The following is a 26,992-nucleotide window of genomic DNA, read 5'->3' as shown; positions in this document are numbered from 1 at the left end:
TCACATGCTCTGGGATCCAGGGCAGAAGCAGTAACTTGAAAGGAGACTGTGTCAGATCTACCTGCTGATCTTAGAGAGTCACCAGGAAAGGAAATAGGCAACCAGAGCTCACCCTGGAGTCAGACACTGGCAGCAGCCATTTGTGGGAGCTCATTCTTTCGTGTGGACACTGGTCCTGGTAAGGGCCATTTTGGAATCCTCCCTCTAGCTTATTAGCCTTAGGACCCAGACCTGCCCCCACCCAACAGCCTATAGGCACCAGTACTGGCATGCCTCAGGTGAAGTAGCTAACTGAGCAGGGACATAGCCCCACTCACCAGATGCGATATATATAGATATAGATATAGATAGATAGATATACACACACACACACACACACACACACACACACTCTATACAATGAAATACTACTCAGCCATAAAAAAGAATGAAAATTTGCCATTTGCAACCACAAGGAAGGTCCTGGAGGGTATTATCCTCAGAAATAAGTCAGGCAATGACAAAGACTGTATGTTATCACTTATATGTAGAATCTAAAAAAGTGATACAAACTAGTGAACACAGCAAAAAGGAAACAGACTCTACAAAAAATAAACACAAGAGAGGGTGTGGAGCAAAGAGAACCCTCCTACACTGTTGGTGGGAATGTATATTGGTGCAGTCACTATGGAGAACAGTATGGAGGTTCCTTAGAAAACTAAAAATAGAGTTATATGATCCAGCGATCCTACTCCCGGGCATATATCTGGAAAAGAAGAAAACTTTAATTTATAAAGTTACATGCACCCCAATGTTCATAGTAGCACTGTTTACAATAGCCAAGACATGGAAGCAATTTAAGTGTCCATGGACAGATGAATGGATAAAGAAGATGTGGTATATATATACAATGTAATATTACTCAGCCACTAAAAGTAATGAAATAATGCCATTTGCAGCAACATGGATGGACCTAGAGATTATCATACTAAGTGAAGTTAATCAGAGAAAAACAAATATCATATGATATCACTTATATGCAGAATCTAAAAAAAATGATACAAATGAACTAATTTACAAAACCGAAACAGACTCGGAGATGTAGAAAACAAACTTATGGTTATCAAAGGGGAAGGGGGGGAGGGATAATATAGGAGTTTGGGATTAACACATACATGCTACTAACTATAAAATAGATAAACAACAAGGACCTACTGTATAGCACAGGGAACTATAGGCAATATCTTGTAATAATCTATAATGGAAAAGAACCTGAAATAGAATATATATATATATAACTGGAACACTCTGCTATACACCTGAAACTAACATAACACTGTAAATCAGCTATACTTCAATTAAAAAAAAAAACCAGACTAACAGATATAGAGAACTAGTGGTTACCAGTGGGGAGAGGGAAGGGGGGAGAGGCAAGTTAGGGGTAGGAGATTAAGAGATGCAAACCACTATGTATGAAATAAATAAGCTATAAGGATATATTGTACTGCACAGGGAATATAGCCAATATTTTATAATAAATATAAATGGCATATAATCTATAAAAATTTTGAATTACTATGTTGTACCCCTGAAACTAATATAATATTGTAAATCAACTCTACCTCAACTAAAAATAAGAGTAAATATGTACTTCCATGGGATTTAATTAACAGCTAAAAGTAAAAAAAAAAAAAAAGTAGAGAAATCATCAGCAAATTAAAATCTATTTTTCAATGTTAACATTTAATTAGAAATTTTTTGCAAATTGATTAATTTTAACATTTATGAAGCTACGGATACATTAAGCCCAGAAAAGTCCTTCCTTCCAATGTGAATGATGTTTGAGGACTTTAGCTACAAGTTATATAGCATATGAAGTGTGCATATGTGCCTTATATTCATATATATATATGTATATATATAATATAAATGATATATACTACTGATCAGTTGGCTACGGAGAAATAATTTTGGTTATCACCAATGTTAGAATTATATAGTGAGACTGCACTCCAACCTCACTAAACTTTACATACTAAAATTCAGTATGAGGTGGGTCAATCCTGAGTTTTATCCAAGGGCGGGCATTTGTTTTTAGGATCATTTTTAGTACAGTCCTTCTGCATGCATGGTGAGGATGCCATTATAATGATGCTCCAGTGCATCTGAAGCAATTATAATATGGTTTCAGTCATAGTAGCTAATTACTCATGTTAGTTAGTAGGTATTATCCAGAATCTAACTCCTTCCTAGGGTCTCCTCTGGGATGCTACTGTAATGATTATTATCACCTTGCCTAAAAGATGGCAGGAAAAGAAAAAGAGTTAGGTTAGTCATTTTCCCTGCTTGTTACAAGTGCTGTTTGGTGAGAGAGGAAACTGAATCTAATGAGTATTCTGAAGTTTGGGGATCATTTGTAGATTTTTTCCTTAAACCTTTTTTCCTTTCTCTTCATCATTATTAATATTGTTAATTGAAGGCTGTACATGTCCTTCTGTGAAACAAATCCTGTACCAGAAATTCTCTGTATAAAATTAAAAAAAAAAAAGGAATGGCTTAATGCCTAGTTGTTGTTTAGAACTATAATTTACATTCCTTGGGTAAGTTTCCATACCTGTGGTGGAAGTAATGGCAGTCTGATGTAAGAAAGCAGCATTGCTAGGTCTTGTTGCCTAGCCTGCACATCATGCCTTACCCACTGCATTAGAGCGTGGAAAATAGTTTCTTCATCAGGAACATTAATGTCATCACTGCATAAAAGTTTTGAAATCTCATTAGCTGGAAGCAGGAGGAATTCTTGGTTCTTTATTACCTCGATGAAGTGTTCCTAGAAAAGAGAAGTCTTCTACTGAAACTTTGTACTTTAGAAACTTCTTAACAAAATAAGCTTACCAAAGCATTTCTTTTTGTTAAACTTCAGAAAAAGCCAGAGAGACAGATATATGCATTCATAGAAAATAGATGTTATTGCTGCCCGTGACAGGGTATTGGAGGAGCCTCTGAAGCTGAGGAACAAAATGCTTCCACTGGGAGTTGTTTATTAAACACGAGGAAAGGCCTTAACTACTTCATAGGCCACATGGGTAGTGTCTGAGTTGATGCCAGTGCTTTTCTCTCTCAGATTTTGTAGGTGACAACAGTTTATAACTCCAGAGCTGACTGATGTCAAGTTGGCCTTTAGCCAAAAACCTGAAGAGAAATGCTAAAAATTTTCAAGGTGGAGGTTATCTTGAAGGCCTGGTAGAGGCAGATTTGGCTGTGCATTTGATGGGGCAACATACTGAATTCATTTGAGATGAGAAAAAGAGACTGATTAAAAACTTCTTTCTCTTGTAAAAAAGCACAATCTTCTATTAACCAAGGCAAAGTTATTTTACAATGGATAAACATCTACAGAGTCAGGTTAATCTAAAAGTGACTCCTTTGGAGTTATTTTTTGAGGGGGAGTGGGGCTATCTCTCAATTTTTATGTTTTATAACTTGATTCTCTCTTCTGTCGTTTGTGTTGTATTTTTGTCAAGTATCAAATTTCAGGCAGCTGTGTTTCAATTTTTTTCATCAAAACACCACTATATTTTTCCTATTTATAATGTTATATATTTTCTTTGACAACACAATTTTCATTTCCAACATTTTTCATAGTAAAGATCTTAAGATTTAAATGCAATAAAATATACTTCTGAAATTGATATAAGCAAGTCTAGTTGGTAATTTATGTTGCCCAATAAATAGATATTCTGGAAGCAGCTTAAGACAGCCTCTGTATAACTGGGGGATCTGGATAAATCAAATCACTCTCTCAACTCCACTCTGAGTTTAGCCGTTGTAGGAGGCAAGACTTCTGCCAATGAACCACCAGTGCCCTTGAGTTTAGTCATTGTGGGACTGAGCTAACCTAAGAGCAAAATTATCCATACAAGAATCATCAAGTTTGATAGACCCATCAGGAAGCTCTGATACCATAAATTCCAAGTTAACTTGCCTATTTAGACAAAGAGCCCTCTTGTGACTAATGCAAGTAATTGAGAGAGAACTGCTGCTTTTACTATAGCAGATGTTCCTTGTTGAAAACCCTCTCATCTATAGCAAAATGGTGGAGCTAGTACTAAAACTAAAAATACATTACAATTGTACAGCACTTCACACTTTACAGATTTCTTTCACAAACTTTAAGTCATCACCAATGCAATCTTGTGGGAGGTGGAATTATTCTGATGAGAAAACAGGCTATGTGAATTGTTTGATCTCTTGTGCAGTAAATGGCTAAGTATGAACTCACACCTATGCCTTTAGGTCTACTTCATTTTGTTCAATACTTCAACTGCCTTTCATAAATGACATAATTTTTATGAAAGGGTTAAGAAAAAGATAAAACACTCTAAAGCTTATGGTTACCCATTACTGGTAGTGTATGTAAACTTTGAAACTGTGTAAATATTATGGAAGACCCCATATCTCATTCTCTCATTCTTCTTTCTATCCACTCTCCAACGAAAGAAAAAAAAAAAAAAACACAAGAGTGTGAGAGACAGTGCCCTTGGTTTAGTATTCATTTTTAAAATCCACACTTACATTGTTGCAAAATGTATTCAATGAATATAGCATATTTGCTGAATGTTTCATCGATGCAGACTACTATTTATATAATTGTGATGGTTAATTTTATGTGAACTTGACTGAGCCATGGAATGTCCAGACTTTTGGCCAAACATTATTCTGAGTGTGTCTGTGAGGGTATTTCTGGATGAGGCCCACTCACATTAGAAAGGGCAATCTGTTTTACTCAGTCTATGATTCAAATGACTGTAACTGAATCCTTAGAGTTTAGCATTATTCTTAGAGATTAAAATTATTTGCATTTTTATATTATCAGTACAGTATTATAAAAGCATTATTTTAGCAAGATCTTGACATCTTTTGCTGCATTTGTAATATATACTAAAATAACTAAAGAGGGATTAAAGGAGATAACAGTATTGCATTTTTCTGCACATCCTGCTTTAACACTCAGTTTCAGTCACATAATAGGAAAAGGAAGACAAGTTCATTTTGAGCAACAAAAATAACTCAAGCTGTTTATCAGAATGTGTTTTGTCTGCAAGAGTAAGATACCAGACAGGAAACTGTTAATAGTTAGTTCAAGAATTTAAGTAATTTAACAGGAAGTTTTCATGTTTGGCATTTGTGGTAGGATTAACCTTTGAACTGCTGTTCCTATAGATTATATAGCATCTATATTTAGGACATAGGAATATAAATAGCATAATTAAATGACATGTTAAAATGTCAATCTATTATAATATGATTCGCCATATAATGGTATTGTTTCAGAAATATGTTTAAAACTTCAAATTTTGAACAATGACCAAGGGTGGGAAGAAGAGAGGAGAAGTTTCACAAGAACTTTTTAGAGAATTTAAATATTATAAGTTTGAAAATTTTAAGGTCTGTATGAAACTCTAGAAATATTTTTTTTAATTATATGCATCTCAATTCTAAAATGTACTGTTAATTTTATTGTTTTTAGTTGTGATTATTGTTCATTTTTATGTATTTGCCTTTATTTTTGAATCTTAAATAAAGGTTGTTATTTTCTTAGCTTGAAATTTTATCTTTTAATTTGGTTTCTCAGAAAGATCCATCTCTTGTGTTGTTCCCTGCTTCAGAGGTTAAAAAGTTCATTTTTTTCTTTGTATAAAGGAATTATTAGCATGAATGGTAAGGATTTATTTAATATCCTCTGTCTACTTTTACTTGCCTCCCTACAATCTATATTTCATGTCACTCTCACTTGACTGAATAAAGATAGTCTTATCCCATGCAACTTTTAAAGAATTAACACATCAAATATGTTCATTTAATTTATTATAATTACTAGCAGAATTGAGAGGGATTTTAAGTTAATTAAAGAATTGAGTTGTTTTCACCGAAATAACATGTTTTCATTAAGAAATAAAAATTCCATTCAATAGAATTGTCTGATTTACTAATTTTGATAGTTCTTAAGCTCTTCCAGTTAATAGTGATCCAATAATATTACTTTTTTACTTATTGAATGATGCCTATTGGGTTAGCCAAAAAGTTCGTTCAGGTTTTTCCATAACATCGTATGAAAAACCCGAACAAACCTTTAGGCCAACCCGATAAATTTCATTAGAAATAATAATTTGTACAACTTTATGAAGTAAAGTTCTAATAGTACAAAAACATCAGGGAAATTATGTTTTCTTGTTACTGTGGATTCTACTTGAAATATGCATTTGTCCAGTTTAATTGTTGGCAATATTTTCATTTCTCCAAGCTCTGAGATTTAATTAAATCATTTTAGTTTGAAAAATGTGAAATTTGCTTGTGTACAGCTCAACCAGACAAATATTTGTATCTAATATCTATTTTGTGCAAGTCATTTGAAAATTATGTAAATTTATATTGCTTTTTAATTTTATCCCAACATTATAATCTTTACCTTGGAATGGTTCTACACACACAAACACACACACACAAACACATATCTGTAAACATATAATTAGTTTAGACACTGTGTTAATATATTATCACTATAAGTTAACATGAAGCAATTGATTTTACCATTGTGTATTTATGTGCCACACTCAGGAGCTCTGTACAGCCCTGGGCATCTGCAAACGATCGAATCCCTAAGCAGTTTGAAGGGTGGAGTTGTTTTATAAGAAAATTGGAGCAGACTTCAATGACTTGAGTCAGCTGCAGAAGACAAGCTGCAGCCAGCAAATTTTCAATAGTATCTTCTTTCAATTGCAGGACACCTAAATGGTTTGAAAAAGTAAAGAATTATTATATATTCCATAAAGTAAGACACAAATATGATAGATAGCTAAAATTTTCAATTTCTTTAATTAATAGGGCTATTTTTTCTAGTGTACAGTAACTATTCAAGGAATACCTTTTGAGGTGAATATATGCAAGTGAGTATGTACAAACACTAATAAGATGGCTGAAGGGAGCCATACTAGATTATCAAAAACAACTGGAGCAAATGAACAGTGAGTACCACCATTGCAACAAAAAGCAATTTCTTGTTTCTTTATCATCTTAGACCTGCATCTAAATCTAATACTAAAAACTGTCTACATTATGACTCAAGAAGCATTATGTCATACTGTATAAGGATTGTACAATGGGCAATACAGGTACCTGTCATTTGTGTGGAAAAATGTCTGGGTAAATAACATTAAGCTTATATGTCCATATTTTTGCATCTGTATTTATTAGCTGATAAGGATGACTTTGCCCAAATATTACACCTGGAATTAATGCCCAGCACTGTCTTAAAAGAAAGAAAATGTTGCCAAGAGTCCTCAGCTAAAGAATTGTTTATATGATTATTTTCTTAGGTATAAAAAACAGATTCTGTTTAAAAATATCTGTAAAGATTTTTAAAAACCAAGATCAGAGCAATTTAAGCTGTTTCCTTTATATTGATATATCTGTACTATTTTTGAAGCAAGAATTATTGATGAATTAGTGCAAATGTTGTAAGTTATTTTGATAAGATATATTCCTATATTTCTGTTTTAGCCAAGCTATAGGGAAGTTATAAAGAATGATATTTCATATGGATTGTATAAACTATAAAGTATTATTTTATAATTTTGTTTTGTAAAATACCTTAATATGAATTCTATCTGATTGCATAACCATAAAAATGAATAATAAAAACTGTAAGCTGCTATGTATTCGGTTCAACCTCTAAAATGTGTTGTAAAGGGATCCAGCCCATTGGCAAACTTTCTTGCATTGTTTCTTATCCTGGATTTTGAAAGGAGAGCCCTGCCTATATTTTATGAAACTCAGAGAAGTATGAACTATTCTCAGATTCATCTGTTGTAAACATTGAAACTTGCCCTGGTTATTAAGAATAACATTTATTTCTCAATGAATGAAACAATAAAACTCATAGAAGAAAACATAGCATAAAAGCTCCTTGGGTCTTGGCAATAAGTTCATGGGTAAGACACCAAAAGCACAGTGAACAAAAGCTAAAATAAACAAGTGGGACTACATCAAACTAAAGATCTTCTCCACAGCAAAGGAAGTAAAAAATAGAGATGGAAACCTACAGAATGAGAGAAAATATCTGCAAACCTTATACATGTTAAGGGTTTAATATCCAAAATGTATAAAGGACTCATACAACTCAATAACACAAAAGCAAATAATCCAATTAAAAATGGTCAAAAAACGTGGATAGAATTTTTTTTTCCAAAGAAGACATAAAAATGATGAATAGGTATGTTAAATGGTGCTCAGCAGCACTACTCATCAGGGAAATGCATATAAAAACCACAATGAGATAGCTCATACTTGTTAGGATGGCTATTATAAAAAAGAGAAGAGATAGTCAATGTTAGTGAGGCTTTGGAGAAAAGGGAACTTTTGTGCACTTTTGGTGAAAATGTAAATTGGTTCAGCCATTAAGAAAAGCAGTATGAAGGCTCCTAAAAAATAAAAAAAATATAGAACTACCATGTGATCCAGCAATCTCACTCCAAAGGAAATGAAAACAAGATCTTAAAGAGATAGCTCCTCTCCCTTGCTTATTGCAGCATTATTCACATGATATGGACACAATTTAAATGTTCTTTGACACATGAATGGATAAATAAAATGTGATATACACACACACAATGGAATACTATTCAACCATGAGAAAGATGGAAATCCTGCCATTTGTAACAACATGGGTGAACCTGGAGGGCATTATGCTAACTGAACTAAGGTAGACAGAGAAAGACAAACACTGTATAGGATCACTTGTATGTGGAATAGGGGCGGGAAAGGGAAGATAGAGAAATGTAGATCGAAGGGTGAAAACTTTCAGTTATAAGAAGTTCTCAGGATAAGAAGTACAGCATGGTGACTCTAGTTAACAATACGGTATTGGGTACTGCATACTTGAAAGCTGCTGAGAGTGTATCTTAAGCAGTATCACCAAAAAAAAGAGTTATCTATATGAGATGATGTGTGAATTAATTACCTTGATCTTGGTAATCATTCATATATATATACATATATATATATATCTGTGTGTGTGTATATTTATATATACACACATATATATGTGTATATACATGATATATATTCATCAAGTTGTGTACTTTAAATATCTACAATTATATTTGTCAATTATTCCTTAATAAAGTTGGAATGAATGAATAAATAAATAAATAAATATTTCTTGGCCCCCAAACTCATCCTGTTACCTTTGTTAGATAGTTTGATTAAATATGACTTTATTATTTCGAAAGAAGAGACTAAATCTATAGAGTTAGAATATCCCACTTCCACTCTCATTTTTACAAACAAGAATGTACCCACACCTCTCAAGAGAGAAAGAGAGACATGCTCTTGTAGCTTTGTGTTAAAATAGCTCTATTTTCTCATGGTCAAAAATTTTATTGTATATTATTTACCTCTTGCTCTTTTATATTACTGTATTTAAATACTGATTCTGCCACTTACTACTTTAGGAAATTTACTTAACTGGTTTATCCTTCAATTTTCTCACTTGCAGAGTCATAATAATAATAATGTGGGTTATATAATATAGAGTTACTGTGAGGATTGAATGAGTTAATACATGCCAAGCACTTACCGGTGTAAGCATACTGCACCAAGGAATTAAGTGCATTAGGATCGACTCCTTCCATCCTGACCTCTTCTTGTTTGGCTTCAAGCACATCATTAGTAAACATTGCAGCAAAATAATCAGACACTGCACTGAGAACCAACCTGGAATTAGGAATGTTTCATAGGAAATTAAATCAGTCCATAATCTCACTGAAAAACATGAAATATAGTTGGTAAGTTTTTAACACTGATGAGTACGTTTTCTGCATAAATCTTTCATAGTTCAGTAAAGTGTAGTGAAATTAGAAAGGTAAATTAAGTAAGTTGATTTTGTTTAGACAATTTGTGCTGTTTCTCTTCATCAATTTCTCTAAAGTTTGGCTCTTCTAAATATCACACAGGGAAACAGATCATATAGGCTAGTGCTTTTTCAATATAAAAACATAAAAATCTATTTTCCTCAATGCTCCAATTCGTAATCAATGGACTGATTCTTTCTCATTCATGCTAGCTATAGTCATTAAATGATCTGTCTGCTTAAGGATACTTACCGATGGGCTGGGATTCTGAGGTGTCCGGCAATGAGTAGCACATCACACAATTGTTTCTCTTTCAGGTAGTTCTCCATTTTATGAAGAGTTTGTTCCGCATGGTTTACAGCATGGAAGTGCTCCTCAGATCTGCTAACATTCATTTCTTCAGGATGCTGTGTATCTAATCTAAAAGGGGGATGAGTGTGAGAATATATTTTTTCTCCTAGTGGGTGTGCAAAAATCCAGTAGAAATTTAGGCACATCTACTTCTAAAAGAAATAAATAGAATTAAAGCAAACTTAAAATTTGCCCACCAATCCTAAATATTTCGCTATTATTGCTCCCTAACCTCCATTAAAGTGAGGTGTCATGATTACTATTTATATCTGGAATGTAACCATAGATGTGACTATGCATGGTTCAATGGCAGGGCTAGTGCTAATTGTTATATGCACAAACATAAACTTCAAGATACAAGCCTCTTTCTTTGATTTTTATTAGCATCACAATTATGCCATTTGGCATGAAATTGTAGGCATGATTCAAAATACTTTTCAAATTTGATTATATTCTGAAGCTTCTCCATGGAGTACTTATTACACATCAGAGATATTTCTCGAAGAATTTCAAGGCCGAGACTTCCACAACATTGTTTACAATATGTCATTCCCATCAAGAAAATAAACATATTTCCATCTTTTATTTTTTTTCAGCTTTACTGAGATATAATTGACATACTACATTAAGTTTTAGATGTACAATGTGATTATTTGATATACATATATATTGTGAAAGGATTACCACAGTAAGGTTAGTTAAAGTATCCATCATCTTACATAGTTACCATTTTGTGTGTGTGTGGTGAGAATATTTAAGATCTACCCTCTTAGCAATTTTCAAGTATACAACACAGTATTGTTAACTATAGTCACCATGATGTATATTAGATCCTCAGAACTCATTTATCTTCTAACTGGAAGTTTGTACCCTTTGACTGTTTAGGCAAAGATGATGACTGTTGAATCTGCAATAATGAAAGCTGTTTACATGTCTTTTCAACCTCATACAATGGTGGAATTTAAGTACTAACACAAGCACGTAGAGGTTTACAGTGAGTAGAAGCTTAAAATTTTGATGGTAAGATGAACATACTTTTCTTGCTATGATTCTAGCTTCCAGGCATCATTTTCCAACACCAGTTAAGATTAATTTTAGGTCCCTCCCACAATTTAGGCTGTATTTCTTTGAAGACAATTGGCCCAGGGTGACATTACTCTCTTTTTGTCTGTGTAATTCAAATAAATGTTTCATCTGCAAATCTTCTTAACCTTTAAAGATTATTTTGGACATTCTGTCACAATACTGTATGGACAATCAGGGTAATAGGATATGAATATCCTTAAAAATTGCTTATTTTTTTAAAAAAGGAACAATCCCTTGGCACCATAGAATGGAAGGAATTCAGGTTTCACTTATCCTAATCTTTCCTCTGTTCAAGAAATGGTTTGATTCACATTGAGTCAATCAAACATTCAATATCTAATTATCTTAGCTGTCCTTGTGTATACTCCAGCATGTATCAGAGATGGGCATATTCTAAAGGAGGAATATGCTTTGGGAAGTTCTTGCTGGGAAATATTTCTTTTTCATTTCCTATGTGGATGCCTGTGTGTGTGTGTGTATGTGTGTGTGTGAAAGAGAGAGAGAGAGAGAGATTTCCCTGGCAAGGACTTCCACTACTATATTGAGTAGAATTGGCACAAGTGGGCATGCTTGTCTTATTCCTCATCTTATAGGAAAACATTTCAGTAACCATTGATATGGTGATTTTTACAATGGCCTTTATTATGTTGTGGTAGCTTCCCTCTTTTTTGTAGTTTGTTGAATTTTTTTTTAATAATGAAAGGGTATTTAATTTTGTAAAATGCTTTCTCTGCATCAGTTGAGATGATTGTTTTTTCCTATGTTATGTTAATTATAGGGTATTGCATCGATTGATTTTCATATGTTGAAACAACCTCACATTGCAGGAATAAATCCCACTTTATCATGGCTTATAGTCCATTTAATGTGCTACTGAATTCTGTTTGCTAGTGTTCTGTTGAAGATTTTTGCATCTATATTCATAAGAAATATTTGTCTGCAGATTTCTTTTCTTGTAGTGTTTGTCTAGTTTTGGAATCAGGGTAATGGTGACCTCATGGAATGAGTTTGGAAGTGCTCCCACCTCTTCAATATTTTGAAAGAGTTTGAGGAGGATTATTATTAATTCCCCTTCAAATATTTTGTAGAATTCACCAGTGAAGCCATGTTGGTTCAGGCCTCTTCTTTGTTGGGAGGTTTTTTGATTACTGATCCAATCACTTTTTACTAGTTACAAGTTGGTTCATATTTTCTTTTCCTTCATGATTCATTCTTGTGAGGTTGTGTGTTTCTAGGAATTTGTCCACTTCATTTAGTTATCCCAAAGCTGGCATACAGTTGCTCATAGTAATTACAATGTTTTTGTTTTTTAATTTTTGATTTTAGCTACTTGAGTCTTCTCTCTTTTCCTCCTCATGCAGCTTAAGGTTTGCCAATTTTGTTGATGCCTTCAAATAACTAACTATTGGTTTCATTAGTTTTCTCTATTTTTTAATTCTTGATTTTGTTTATTTCTGTGTCAAAATTTTTTGTTTATTTCTGTGTCAATATTTCTTATTCCCTTCCTTCTATATCAATTTAGTTTTATTTTTTGCTATACAGTAGATTCTTATTATCTATTTTATGTACATTAGTGTGAATATGTCAATCCCAATCTCCCAATTTATCCCTTCCCCCGCCTTTCTCACTTGGAAACCATAAGTTTGTTTTCTACATCTGTGACTATTTCTGTTTTGTAGATAAGCTTATTTGTACCTTTTTTTTTTAGATTCCACATAGAAGTGATATCATATGATATTTGTCTTTCTATGTCTGACTTACTTCACTCAGTATGACAATCTCTAGGTCCATCCATGTTGCTGCAAATGGCATTATTTTGTTCTTTTTTATGGCTGAGTAATATTCCATTGTATATATGTACCACATCTTCTTTATCCATTCCTCTGTTGATGGACATTTAGGTTGCTTCTATGTCCTGGCTATTGTAAATAGTTCAGCAATGAACACTGGGGTGCATGTATATTTTCAAATTATGGTTTTCTCCAGATATATGTCCAGGAGTGGGATTGCTGGATCATATGGTAGCTCTATTTTTAGTTTTTTAAAGAACCTCCATACTGTTCTCCATAGTGGCTGAGGAATGAAGTTAGCTTTTCGATTTGACATCCTTTATCTTTTTTTTTTTTTTTTTGCAGTACGCAGGCCTCTCACTGTTGTGGCCTCTCCCACTGTGGAGCACAGGCTGCGGACATGCAGGCTCAGCGGCCATGGCTCACAGGCCTAGCTTCTCCGCAGCATGTGGGATCTTCCCCGACCGGGGCACGAACCCGTGTCCCCTGCACTGGCAGGCGGACTCTCAACCACTGCACCACCAGGGAAGCCCTCCTTTATCTTTTTTAATGTAAACATGTATAGCTAAAAATTACCTGCTTAGCTCTGCTTTTGCTGCTTATGATAAGCTTTGGTATTTTGATACATCTTTTCAACTTGAAGGACTCCCTTTAACATATCTTGTTGTGAAGGTCTAGTTGTAATAAACTTTCTCAATATTTGCTTATCTGCAAATATATTAATTTATCCCTCATTTTTGAAGGACTGTTTTTACAGATATAGAATTCTCGTTTGATATTTTTTTTCTTTCAGTACTTTTTTCTTTTTATTTTTTTGGTATGCGGGCCTCTCACTGTTGTGGCCTCTCCCGTTGCAGAGCACAGGCTCCGGATGTGCAGGCTCGGCAGCCATGGCTCACGGGCCCAGCCACTCCACGGCATGTGGGATCTTCCCAGACTGGAGCATGAACCCACGTCCCCTGCATCAGCAGGCGGACTCTCAACCACTGTGCCACCAGGGAAGCCCTCTTTCAGTACTTTAAATAGAGTCAGCCCTCCATATCCCTGGGTTCCACATGTTGAACCCATCCACAGATTTTTGTATCTGTGGTGGGTCCTGGAACGAATTCCCCATGGATACTGAAGGACAAATGTATATCATCCCACTGCCTTCTGTCTTGCAAGGTTTCTGATCAGAAAATTATTGATAATTTTATTGATGATTCCCTGCATGTGTTGAGTCATTTCTTTTCTGCTGCTTTCAAAACTGATCTTTTACTTTCAACAGTTTCATTACAATGTGTTTGTGTCTCTTTGAGTTTATCCTATTTGAAGTTCATTTAGCTACCTGTATTTTAAATCTATATCCCTCCTCAAATTTGGAGATTTCTTTACCGTGATTTCTTCAAAGAAGGTGTCTGATCCTTTTCTCTCTCTTCTCTTTCTGGGATTTCAGTTATGCATATATTGGTCTGTTTGATGATGGCTCTTAAGTCTCTAAGGCTCCATTCACTGTTTTACATTCTTTTTTCTTTGTGTTCTAGATTTGAAAATTTCATATAACTTGTCTTCAAATTCACAGGTTTTTTCCTGCTGGTTCAAGTCTGCTATTGAAGCCCTCTAGTAAATTCTTCAATTTAGTATTGTATTTTTCAGGTCCAGAATTTCTGTTTGCTTCTTTTTTGTAATTTCTATCTCTTTCTTGATATTCTTATTTTGTTCATATGTTGCTTTCCTGATTTCTTTTAGTTCTTTTTCTGTGTTTTCCTTTAGCTCTTTGAGGGTATCTAAGAAAGTTGTTTAAGTTATTTGTCTAGAAATTTTAAAATCTGTTGTTCTTTAGGGTCAGTTTCCTGATATTTATTTTGTCCCTTTTGAATGAGCCATGTTTCCTTGTTTCCTTGTGATCTTTTGATAAAATTGGGTATTTGGAGAAACAGTCACTTTTCCTAATCTTTGCATACTGGCTCTGTGTGAGGGAAGTATTTCACTAATCAGCCCAACGTGAAAGTTGAGTTCTCAGGACTTTTCTGAGAATGCATCTCTGTGGACTTGCATGTGTGCTTTTTTATTCCAATCTCACATATACACACTTGCTTATACATATCTTAATTTCTCTAAGTCTCACCTCTGCTTCTTTGTCAGACCTTAGATATTCTTTTGTATACCTTTGCCTATAATCGCTTGCCCCCAGGTATCCATGGGTCTGTAGTCCTGCAATTCTCATGTGCTCTTGTACCTGCCACTACTTTTTGTGGCTTCCAACTTGGCATCCAAACCATACTGCTATTCTCATCTGATCATTGAGTTAGGCAAAACTGAAATTAGTTTGTTGCATAGCCTACAGATAGACCAGAATGTGGCCAAAATTTCCACTCATTTCTTGTATCTTGAGGGGGAAATCAAGAAATAAGTTGCCTTCTTCCAATTATGCTGTTCTACCCTGGTATAAGAGCAAGCATAAATGCCATGAAATTTCTATTGATTTGAATGTGACCTTTTCTTGATGAGACATTTACTTGGCTGCTGTATATCCTTTATTTGCTTGCAGAGCTCCCATGAAGCTTTTTAAATCAATCTGTAGTTGCTTACTTGATATTTCCATAGAGGACAAGGGTCTGGAGCTTCTTAATCCACCATTGTGCTGAAATCACAGAAGTTACTGCAGTCTGATTTTAGTTAATTTTAAGGAGAATACTTGAGTTTCTTATGTTTTTCTGAGTAGTAGTGAAACAGATATCAGAACAATAAGCCTTTAAGAGTGCTTTTGCTGCAAAACTCTTTTGTAAAAAATTTACTTTGAGAAAAAATGGAAGGAATTATCTTAAAAAATTGGTGTCGTTAACTTTGGAGGTCACTTTGGAAGGCAATTTGGAAATATACTTAAAAAATTAAAATATAAATACTTTGTAAAGACATTCTTGGCAAACCTCTGAGTTTGAAGTTGAAAATCTGAATGCAGTTATTTTAGAGAATGTGCCTTTTAACTTAGTTCAAATGTTGTAAATACACAGAATGACATGCTGCTAACATAGAGAGCATAACTTCATATTTAGACATTTCTCAAATAGCTTCATATTTTTTTCTGTTTTTCTTTTGTAAATTCCAGTTTTCAAGTTAGCCATGGAGGTTAAATGGAAACTTAGCCTTCTTCTAATGGTGTTAACTTAGTTCCCAAAGCTCATTATAGAAAAGAGCATTTTCTTACTGAGGGAATGTAAAACTACACAGAAAATTAATTTCTATTTTTTTGTATATGGTGATGCTGGACCATATGAAAGATTGCTCTCTTCAATCCAAGGGACAAGCTTATGGCTTAAATAAAATTTTTGTAGTGACTCTCCTTTGGAGAGCTGTTAAAGCTTCATCCATGTGCTTTTCCTGGCAAATAGAAGGCACTCAGTAAATGTCTGATTAAGGTATTAATTTATGCACATTTTTAATGCTATTGTAGCTTGAACTTTACTACATTTGGAGTCTTGGAAGTGTATGAATTAAATCTCAGAAGCAAATCACAAACTTAGAGCTTCTTCTTGCTAAGATAGCTATTCAGATAATATAAACTTGCAATCATGCAGATAATATAATGATCTGAGTGGCATAAATTAAGCCAACATTCTAAACCTATAGTAGGTAGAAATTTTTCTCTGAAGAAATGATGTATTCTTTTGTGTGAAATAAATATTTTAATATATCATATGGGATTATATATTAAGATATCATCTGTTGTAAATGACTGAAATTGTTATTTGAAAGGAAATATTATATATGGATAATATAAAGCAAATGCCTGCAATGTTTCCATTAAAACCAAAACATTTTGCCGTTTATGAAGGCTTATCAGTTATTAATGTTGGGGATAATATATTTTAAAATTTTGTTGTTACTTAATTATGATAAATGATGATGGCATCAAAGTTGAAATCACTTTCATCTAGGACTCTAAAATTTATTTGCTCTTGGAATTTTAGCCTCCAGAATTGTTAGAAAGTACGTTTATATTGTTTAAGTAATCAAGTCTGTGCTATTTCATTATGGCAGTCCTAGAAAACTAATGTAAGCTATATATAAAATTAAATATGATAAGGTCAGGTAATTTTTTCCATTAGTTTTATAAGCATTTACTGAAAGCAACTATATATATTTACCAATAATAAATGACAAAATCTCGAGATGTCAAAAACATTAAATATTGCATTAATTGCATTTTTAAAATTAATAAAATTTGAGAGGAGACAGTGTGGTGTAGTTATTAAGAACTTAGGCTTTTTACTCAAATGCTTAATTTCCATTCTGACACTTAATTAAGTGACTTTAAAAAATTTGCTTATCTTCCCTAATACTTAAATCCTCTCATCAGTAAACTTGTGCCAATTCCAAAGAGGTTTTTCTGAACACAACAGGAAATACTCATTAAATATTAGCTATCCTAGTCACTAAAAACACCAGCACAAACACCACTGTCATCATTGTAATCTCATCATCATAATCACCATTTTGGGTTGCCACAATCAGTGAAAGTGGCAGAAAAAAATACAGGGTAGCCTTAGAAGTATACAAAAAGAATACAGGTGAGCTTAGCTTTGAAGGATGGACATGGCCTGGATGAGCAGAAAAGAGTGGAAAAGGTATTTGAAGAATGGAGAACAAGGTGAACAAAAGTTTGTAATTGTTGTAACTGCTGTTATTTTTCCCCAGCTAGATTTCTCATAACATGTTAGACGGAATGTAGAAGTAGCAAAGTAGAATTTAGACTAGGAACAGAGGTTAAACACCAGGAAAATCATAGATCTTTTATGAAACCTGGTGTGGGCAGTGAAAACTGAGAAAAGGGAAATCTGCAGTCAGGAACTGAGTCAATAGGAAGGAGTTGCTCCGAATGAGTTAGTCTGAAGGGCAGTCCTAGATTATACCTGATAGTGACTTGACAAAGAAGCAAAGAGAGTAAAAGTATTTAGCATTTGGTTGCAGTGAGACCCCATTTGAAGGTCTTCCCTGAGTGAAATAATGGCAATTCTGAGCCAGATGCCTGGCAGCAGAAAAGTGCACAGCATGTTCAGCATCTGCATTTGACTATCTTCATTGGGGTATACAGATTACATGTGGAACAAAAGTGAAAGCAATAAGTAGCATTCACAGATTTAATGAACTACAGCAAGAACAAGAAAGAGAATAATATAGAATTGTGATTTAAACAGCAGCAGGGTCAAGAGAAGTTGGTGGTCTTTTTACTTCTTTGTTGTGTGTTATTTGGGGGAAAGTTATTTAACTGAAGGGAACATAATGTTTTTTTCTTATTTATATTTTTTTGGTTACACCATGCTGGCCAAAAGGTACCTGAAAAGAGGTGACAAACCAGAATGATGAGACATTCACACAATCTATGCATACATGATAGTCCCTTAGATGTGAAGATTGATGTGTGAAGTTTGTTTGAGGCTGGTGAAAGACTTTTATGTAGCAATTGCTAATGCTTTGGGGTTTCCAATGGGAACAGTGGGTGAGGCAAGGGAAAATAGACAGTCTCCCAACCAGTTTTTAATATGGTATTAAAATGTTCGCTTATTTATTGTTTTAATATGGTTTTCTAAAGACTGTTGATAGTATTTTGTTACAATGTTACTGTAACAGAGAAGAAAAAACCTGAAATATATATAATAGCCCATTCTCAAGGCTCCGCCTTCCAGGCTTGACCTTTAAATCTATAACACATTTCATTCATATAGAGGTAAAAAGTTGTGGAACAGAGAATAACATTTGTCTTGTTGGAGGTTTACAGGAACATTGTGACCTGACCTACACGGGGGACAGCTGCAAGAACAAAGGATTCTGACAACAGAAGTTTGCAACAACCAGCCACCTCCGCCCCACCCCTTTTCGTATTAATAAGGAAGTCTGAGTTCTAACTTGGGGAAGGTGGTTCTTTGGGACACTAGTCCACCATCTTTTCAGTCTGCTGGCTTTCTGAATATAGTTGATATTCCTTGCCCCAAAACTTCGTCTCTCGATTTACTGGCCTGCTGTGAGGGAGCAATATGAGCTTGGACTTAGTAACATTACTATTCTTCATTTGTTTTATAAGATTCATGAAATTTGTGAGTGACTTATGTTAAATACAGAGGTCAGATTTCTGCATCAATGATAGAATTCTTTTAATAAGGCATATTTTTTAAAATATAAAAATATTTTATCATGAATGATCCTATCTTAGAAAATATACTAATTTTCTTATAAGAATTACATTTGTAATTCTACCTAAGTTTTTTATATTGTAAATGAATATATTTCTATTCAAAATAACAATTTCAATCTACTAATGGAAAATGAACAATTATAGAATGCTGAATAATAAGTTATGAAATCTGGTATAATCATTTGCAAGTAAAGCAGCCAAGTCACTCACTAAGTATTGGTACATGTTGACTCAAGATTCCTTTTGGATAAGTTATTGTAATTAAGTCACATTTTCCATAATATATTGAATCTGTGATGTCTATCAAGTGTTTCCTTTAACATAAGCAAAAAGCTGTTAGAGTTGACAATAAAACATATCACAGTGTTTTTAATGTGAAGAGCTATACTTGTTTCCAGTATGTTTATAAGTCTTCCAGGAGTGCATGTAGTTTTTTCCTTTTTGGAATCATCATGGAAGGTTATTTGTTATATATAAAAAAACTCATTAACACCCTCATTTTCCAAGCCTTCTTGGTAAGACCTTAATGTTGTTTTACAAAAATTGTCTGAATTTATGTCTGTGCAGATACACACATCACAGTTCTACTCACCTTAGTGAAAATGTGCTACCTAGTATAAGTCAATTTCAAGATCAAGTCCTAGACCTAGATTAAAAAGAAAAATGTATATTCTCATCTATACACCAAACAAAAATTAGATAGAGATTGTAATATAAATAAATATGCGGAATATAAAACCAAGGCTTTGCGTATCATCATATAAAGACAAAAGAATATATTTTAAAAGATATTCTCAGGAGAATGCTGTAAACTGAAGTGTTACTACTTAGAGTGCCCTATACTCCAAATGCTATTTGATTTTGCTGTTGTCTTTCTTAGTTTTGAAATAAAATTTAATGAAAGAGAGAAATAATCCAAAGGACAAAGTAAATAAAACTAATGATAGTGAATTTTAATGATAATCTTTATAGAAAAATGTTAGCTCTTAAATAATTGTTTTACTTGTTGTACTTGTGACCTTCCTCTCTTCATTCTAAAATACAGTTAAAAGAATTTCTATCTATTTTACATGTCTAAGTGAACTATAATTAAATTAGTAATAGGGAGAGGCTGACAATCATGCTAATATATTTACTGTGGGTAATGTTCAAATGTCTTCCAAATATGCATTCTTCAAGCAGAGTAACATAAATATTAACATGCTAACCAAGTGAAAATATTTATTTATAAAAATAACTTTAGCTCTTTTAGATCCAAAAGAGCTTTTGTGAAAATAACAACAAAACTTCTTCATGAGGCTGAAGTGGGAGCTGACAAAACTGACACTTGCCTTATGGGATACCTGTTATGACCTATTTCCCTTCAGAATTGCTATATAGTAGGAGACATAATTTGAACAACAATATACCTAAATTATTTTTTAAATGAGCTATGTAATTTATAATTTTAACTATGGAGAAAATTCCCACATAAATACAAAACAGTCTTTTATGTTGGTCTTCACTATCAGAAAAGGAAGACTTACATATCCTCACACATTAACAGTATAATAATAATCATAATCATAATTACAGACTAATGAGTGTCAGTTATGAGTCAGGCAATATGCTATATATTTTCTTATATATTAAGTCTTTTAATATTCACTGTCTGTAAGATAAAAATTTATCTCTATTTTTCAGATATGGAAACTCAGGCTCAGAAAGATTTAAAAATTGCCTAATATTATGTAAGCTAGTAAATGAAGAGTTAGGTTTCAAGCCAAACCAAGATCTGTCTGATCCTAAGGCTGATTTATTTCTAGTACTCCACAATACCATTTAACTACTTACATTACATTGCACATTTAACTTACAGAAGGTTGGAATCTTTGTATTGTATTCTAAATAGTTGGTACAGATAAAGTACACATTCATTCTAAAGAAAATCTCAGAAAAGATAAATTTGTTGACAGCAGTTTTATAATTTATGAACTAAAAATTCAGAAATTATAATAACTTTTGAAAGCTTCTTAAATCATTTATGATACTGATAAAATGTAAGGATTACAAGTTAGTGACCTGGAAATCACATTTTTAACTCAAGATATTTTAAGGTAGGAAGATAAGGGATCTGGGGATTGCTTGACTTAGAAGTCATTTGAGAACTGTGTTAATTACCTGGGCTGACCTACTAACTTCAGCATTTTAGAGTCTTTACTTTTAGAACTTGTTTCAGAAAGACAGGGCTCGTGAAGCTGTGTCATTTATTGTCCTCTAAAAAAAAATCTTATCTATGGATATTTTAAAAGATAAAAACTATGTTCTTCACTACCAGATTTTAGAGGAGACACATGAAAAAGGGAATGATATTTCTCTTTGAAAAAATATTTCCAGGTTGAAAATGAAGTGTTTTGATTTTGATTTATATTTTTTAGATTCTTGTACCAAATATTTGATTTGTAGCATAGTTGGAAAACAGGAAATACAAGAATAAACAAAAGCAGAATAATGAGTTGCATCTTAATCTAATAGAGCTGGATGGCTTTATTGCAATTTGCATATATGTTTTATCTGAATACTTAGGCCACACACAGTGTTCTTGGTTCTTTTTTCAGAGTGATGCTATTCCCAAACCCAAAGTAGAGCTGCTGATGACATAGTGACAGAAGTAGAAATGATTAACTGAAATAATCCCTCCCTCTCAGTGATTTAAGAATACTCTATTGAAAGCAGTACAGTACAATCCTCTAAACCTATGTTTTGCATTCCCTGAGAATCACATCACTGTTTTGTTTGCTACTTATATTTTTCTTATTTCTAAACCATTCATAGGATCAAATGAATCTGATCATATGTTTACATCAGATGTTTAAAGTATTCAGGGCCTGTGATTGTATTAATAGAAAAAGAACACAGTGGTATTTTTCAGAGTGTTGTTGTAAAAACAGAATTAAAATATAAATGTAATTCACACATGGTACATAAGTTCTTGAAAAAAACATTATAATAGGTTGTTCAATTCTCAAAGCTTGATTAAATTTGAGTGTAAAAAACAAAATATATTTTTTAGACTGAGTTCAATGTTTCTGGGAAACATTTTTATTTTGTTTTGTCTTTCATAGTACTTGTGAATTTGGCATCTAGGTGTCTAGGTAAGGAAATTTGTCAGGATCTAGTCAGTCATTAGGAACTACTGGAGAACAAATGAAATGCAAGTCTCAGAAAGCAAAAAGCCAGCAATACAGGCAGACAGATGAGGATGAAGTGGGCTGAGAATTATGGAAAGACAAGACACAGGATTAAAAGTATGAACTATATTCAGGAGGAACCAATGTAAAAGAAAAAAGTCACAATAAAAACATTATATACCATATCATATTATAAATTATCTTAATTGCAATAATCATTAGAGCAAATGAAACCACCTAAAAACATAATGATGAAATATGACTGTCTTATTCAAAATATGGGAGTCTTATTTCCCATGATTTAGCCATAACAAAGTTATTATTTCTTCTTGCCACGCAGGTTATAAAATATTCTACTCTACATATACATTTTTTGGAGGTTTTAGTTTTCCATTTTTACTATGCATAAAATATCTCAAGGTCCCTTAGTGGTCACCACGGAAGTATAGAATGATCTAGCATTTTGCTAGTCTTTGGATGGAAAAAAAATATCAAAATTAAAGTATCAGAATCTATTATGTTAGGATCGTATATATATATTTTAAAATTATTGCAGTATAGCTGCTTTATAATGTTGTCTTAGTTTCAGGTGTACAGCAAAGTGAATCATTATACATATACATATATCAATTCTTTTTTAGATTATTTTCCCATATAGGCCATTACAGAGTACTGAGTAGAGTTCCATGTGCTATACAGTAGGTCCTTATTAGTAATCTATTTTATATATAGTAGTGTGCATATGTCAATCCCAATCTCCCAATTAGTATCTCCCCCCCTTACCCCATGGTAACCATAAGTTTGTTTTTTACATCTGTAGGGATCATACATGTTTTAGTATTTCCATAAGAGTGGGAATTTAAATTTTGTCATCCCTCATTTGATTGGGTTAAAAACTAAGCTCAAAGTTTGGTTAATCCTCAAAATGACATCTAATTTTTCTAATATGATTAGTGGTTTTACGCACTTCTGTCTTTCCCCTAGATCAGTAAATTATCCCCTTTCTAATTATTTGTGGAAATTAAATTACCTGAATTTTAATGAAGTAGAAAGTAAACTCTTCTATTCTTTCCATTAAATTGCAGGATTGCTTTACATAATTAAACTATTAATGATTAATTCATGAACATATCACCATTCGTTTTTACTAAATGGAATTCTAAAGTATCAATATATTCTGTATTCACATTAACTATTATAATGGTTCTTTAGAACTTCTTAATTTGGACTTCACTAATTCAAAATTTGTAATAATTCAAACAAATGGTAAGACGTAGTGGTGAAGCCTGGAGCAAATCCTCACTCATCATGGAGTTGAGGAGGCAAAGGCATTTTCCCAAGATTTTTCTGGGCACCTCAGGTTCTTGGTGCTCTGGCCTGGTGTCAGGCCTGAGCCACTGAGGCTGGAAAGCCAAGTCCAGGACATTTGGCCACCAGAGATCTCCTGGTCCCAAGTAATATCAAATGGCGTAGGCTCTCCCAAAGACTTCTGTCTCAACGCTAACACCCAGCCCTACCCAATGGGCAGCAAGCTCCAGTGCTGGAGGCCCCAACTTAAACAACTAGCAAGAAAGGATCACAACCACACCCATTAGCAGAGAGGCTGCCTAAAATCATACTAAGTTCAGAGACACCCCAAAACACACCATCAGAAGCAGCCCTGCCTACCAGAAAGACAAGATCCAGCCCCACCCACCAGAACACAGGCACCAGTTCCCTCTACCAGGAAGGCTACACAAGCCACTGAACAATCCTTACCCACTGGTGGCAGACACCAAAAAGAATGGGAATTATGAACCAGCAGCCTGTGAAAATGAGACCCCAAACACAGTAAGTTAAGCAAAATAAAAATAAAGAAAAATATGCAGCAGATGAAGGATCAAGGTAAAAACCCACCAGACCACACAAATGAAGAGGAAATAAGCAGTCTACCTGAAAAAGAATTCAGAGTAATGATAAGAAAGATGATCTAAATCTTGTAAATAGAATGCAGAAAATACAATAAACATTTAACAAGGACCTAGAAGAACTAAAGAGCAAACAAACAATGATGAACAACACAATAAATGAAATTAAAAATTCTCTAGAGGGAATCAATAGCAGAATAACTGAGACAGAAGACCGGATAACTGAGCTGGAATATAAAAGAGTGGAAATAATTATCACAGAACAGAATAAGGAATAAAGAATGAAAAGCATTGAAGACAGTCCCAGAGACGTCTGGGAAAATATTAAACACACCAACATTCAAATTATAGGGGTCCCAGAAGAAGAAGAGAAAAAGAAATGGTCTGAGAAAATATTAGAAGATATAGTTGAAAACTTTCCTAACATGGGAAAGGAAATAGTCAATCAAGTCCAGGAAGGGCAGAGAGTCCCATACAGGATAAATCCAAGGAGAAACACGCCAAGAAACATATTAATCAAACCACCAAAAATGAAATACAAAGAAAAAATATTAAAAACAGCAAGGGAAAAGAAACAATAACATACAAGGGATTCCCCATAAGGTTAACAGCTGATCTTTCAGCAGAAACTCTGCCAGCCAGAAAGGAGTGACACAACATATTTAAAGTGATGAAAGAGGAAAACCTACAACCAAGATTACTATACCCAGCAAGGATCTCATTCAGATTTGACACAAAGTTAAAACCTTTACAGACAATCAAAAGCTAAGAGAATTCAGCATCACCAAACCAGCTTTACAACAAATGCTAAAGTAACTTCTGTAGGCAGGAAACACAAAAGAAGGAAAAGACCTACAAAAACAAACCCAAACCAATTAAGAAAATGGTAATAGGAACATACATATCAATAATTACCTTTAATGTAAATGGATTAAATACTCCAACCAAAAGACAGACTGGTTGAATGGATACAAAAACAAGGCTTGTATATATGCTGTCTACAAGAGACCCACTTCAGACCTAGGGACACATACAGTCTGAAAGTGAGGGCATGGAAAAAGATACTCCATGCAAATGGAAAGCAAAAGAAAGCTGGAGTAGCCATTCTCATATCAGACAAAATAGACTTCAAAAATAAAGAGTATTACAAGAGACAAAGAAGGACACTACATAATGAACAAGGGATCAATCCAAGAAGAAGATACAACAATTGTAAATATTTATGCACCCAATATAGGAGCACCTCCATACGTAAGGCAAATGCTAACAGCCATAAAAGGGCAAATCAACAGTAACAAAATTATAGTGCAGGACTTTTTTTAACACCCCATTTTCACCAATGGAGAAATCATCCAAACTGAAAATAAATAAGGAAACAGAAGTTTTAAATGACACATTAAGCAAGATGGACTTAATTGATATTTATAGGGCATTCCACCCAAAAACAACAGAATACACTTTCTTCCCAAGTTCTCATGGAACATTCTCCTGGATAGATCATATCTTGGGTCACAAATCAAGCCTTGGTAAATTTAAGAAAATTGAAACCATATCAAGTATCTTTTCCGACCACAACACTATGAGACTAGATATCAATTACAGGAAAAAAAATGTAAAAAACACAAATACATGGAGGCTAAACAATACACTACTAAATAACCAAGAGATCACTGAAGAAATCAGAGGAAATTAAAAATACCTAGAAACAAATGACAATGAAAACATGATGGCCCAAAACCTATGGGGTTCAGCAAAAGCAGTTCTAAAAGGGAAGTTTATGGCAATAAAATCTTACCTCATGAAACCAGAAAAATCTCAAGTAAATAACCTAACCTTACACCTAATGCAATTAGAGAAAGAAGAACAAAGAAAACCCCAAAGTTAGCAGAAGGAAAGGAATCATAAATATCAGATCAGAAATAAATGAAAAAGAAACGAAGGAAACAGTAGCAAAGATCAATAAAAAACTAAAAGCCATTTACTCAGCCATAAAAAGAAACGAAATTGAGTTATTTGTAGCGAGCTGGGTGGACCTAGGGCCTGCCATACAGAGTGAAGTAAGTCAGAAAGAGAAAAACAAATACTGTATGCTAACACATATATATGGAATCTAAAAGTGAAAAAAAAATGGTTCTAATGATCCTAGGGGCAGGACAGGAATAAAGACACAGATGTAGAGAATCTGCTTGAGGACATGGGGAGGGGGACGTGTAAGCTGGGATGAAGACAGAGAGTAGCATTGACATATATTCACTACCAAGTGTAAAATAGATAGCTAGTGGGAAGCAGCTGCATAGCACAGGGAGAACAGCTCGGTGCTTTGTGACCACTTGTATGGGTGGGATATGGAGGGTGGGAGGGAGACGCAAGAAGAAGGGGATATGGGGATATATGTATACATATAGCTGATTAACTTCGTTATACAGCAGAAACTAACACAACATTGTAAAGCAATTTTACTCCAATGAAGATGTTAAAACAAAACAAAAACAAATGGTAGACTGATACTGTTGAAAAGAGTTTACCAAGCCAAACGCAAATATATATCATTTAAAGAGAAGACACACTCTTAAGATATATGAGAAACAATTATTTATTAATACAATCCAAAAATATAACCCTCATATAA

The 26,992-nt window shown here is 33.7% G+C and overlaps 1 protein-coding gene across 3 annotated transcripts in view; it reads right to left on the bottom strand.

Annotated features, from left to right (window-relative positions):
- Nucleotides 1-26,992, bottom strand: part of KLHL4 (kelch like family member 4) — a 121,714-nt gene that overhangs the window by 51,080 nt on the left and 43,642 nt on the right. For 2 of the 3 annotated variants that reach the window (XM_029241513.1, XM_029241511.1), the window contains exons 2-5: nucleotides 10,140-10,307; nucleotides 9,614-9,750; nucleotides 6,568-6,764; nucleotides 2,594-2,806 (exon numbers count right to left, since the gene is read on the bottom strand). In XM_029241513.1, coding sequence (XP_029097346.1) covers nucleotides 2,594-2,806; nucleotides 6,568-6,764; nucleotides 9,614-9,750; nucleotides 10,140-10,307 — 715 coding nt within the window. The remainder of the gene's footprint in view (nucleotides 1-2,593; nucleotides 2,807-6,567; nucleotides 6,765-9,613; nucleotides 9,751-10,139; nucleotides 10,308-26,992) is intronic. The other variant, XM_029241512.1, reaches the window with a different exon arrangement.

Source organism: Monodon monoceros, unplaced genomic scaffold, assembly GCF_005190385.1.
Source record: "Monodon monoceros isolate NGI ecotype Baffin Bay Population unplaced genomic scaffold, NGI_Narwhal_1 Super_Scaffold_22, whole genome shotgun sequence".
In the NCBI taxonomy this organism is placed as follows: Eukaryota; Metazoa; Chordata; class Mammalia; order Artiodactyla; family Monodontidae; genus Monodon; species Monodon monoceros.
Note: the sequence above shows the minus strand (reverse complement) of the source record. Positions and strands in the feature narration are given on the sequence as shown.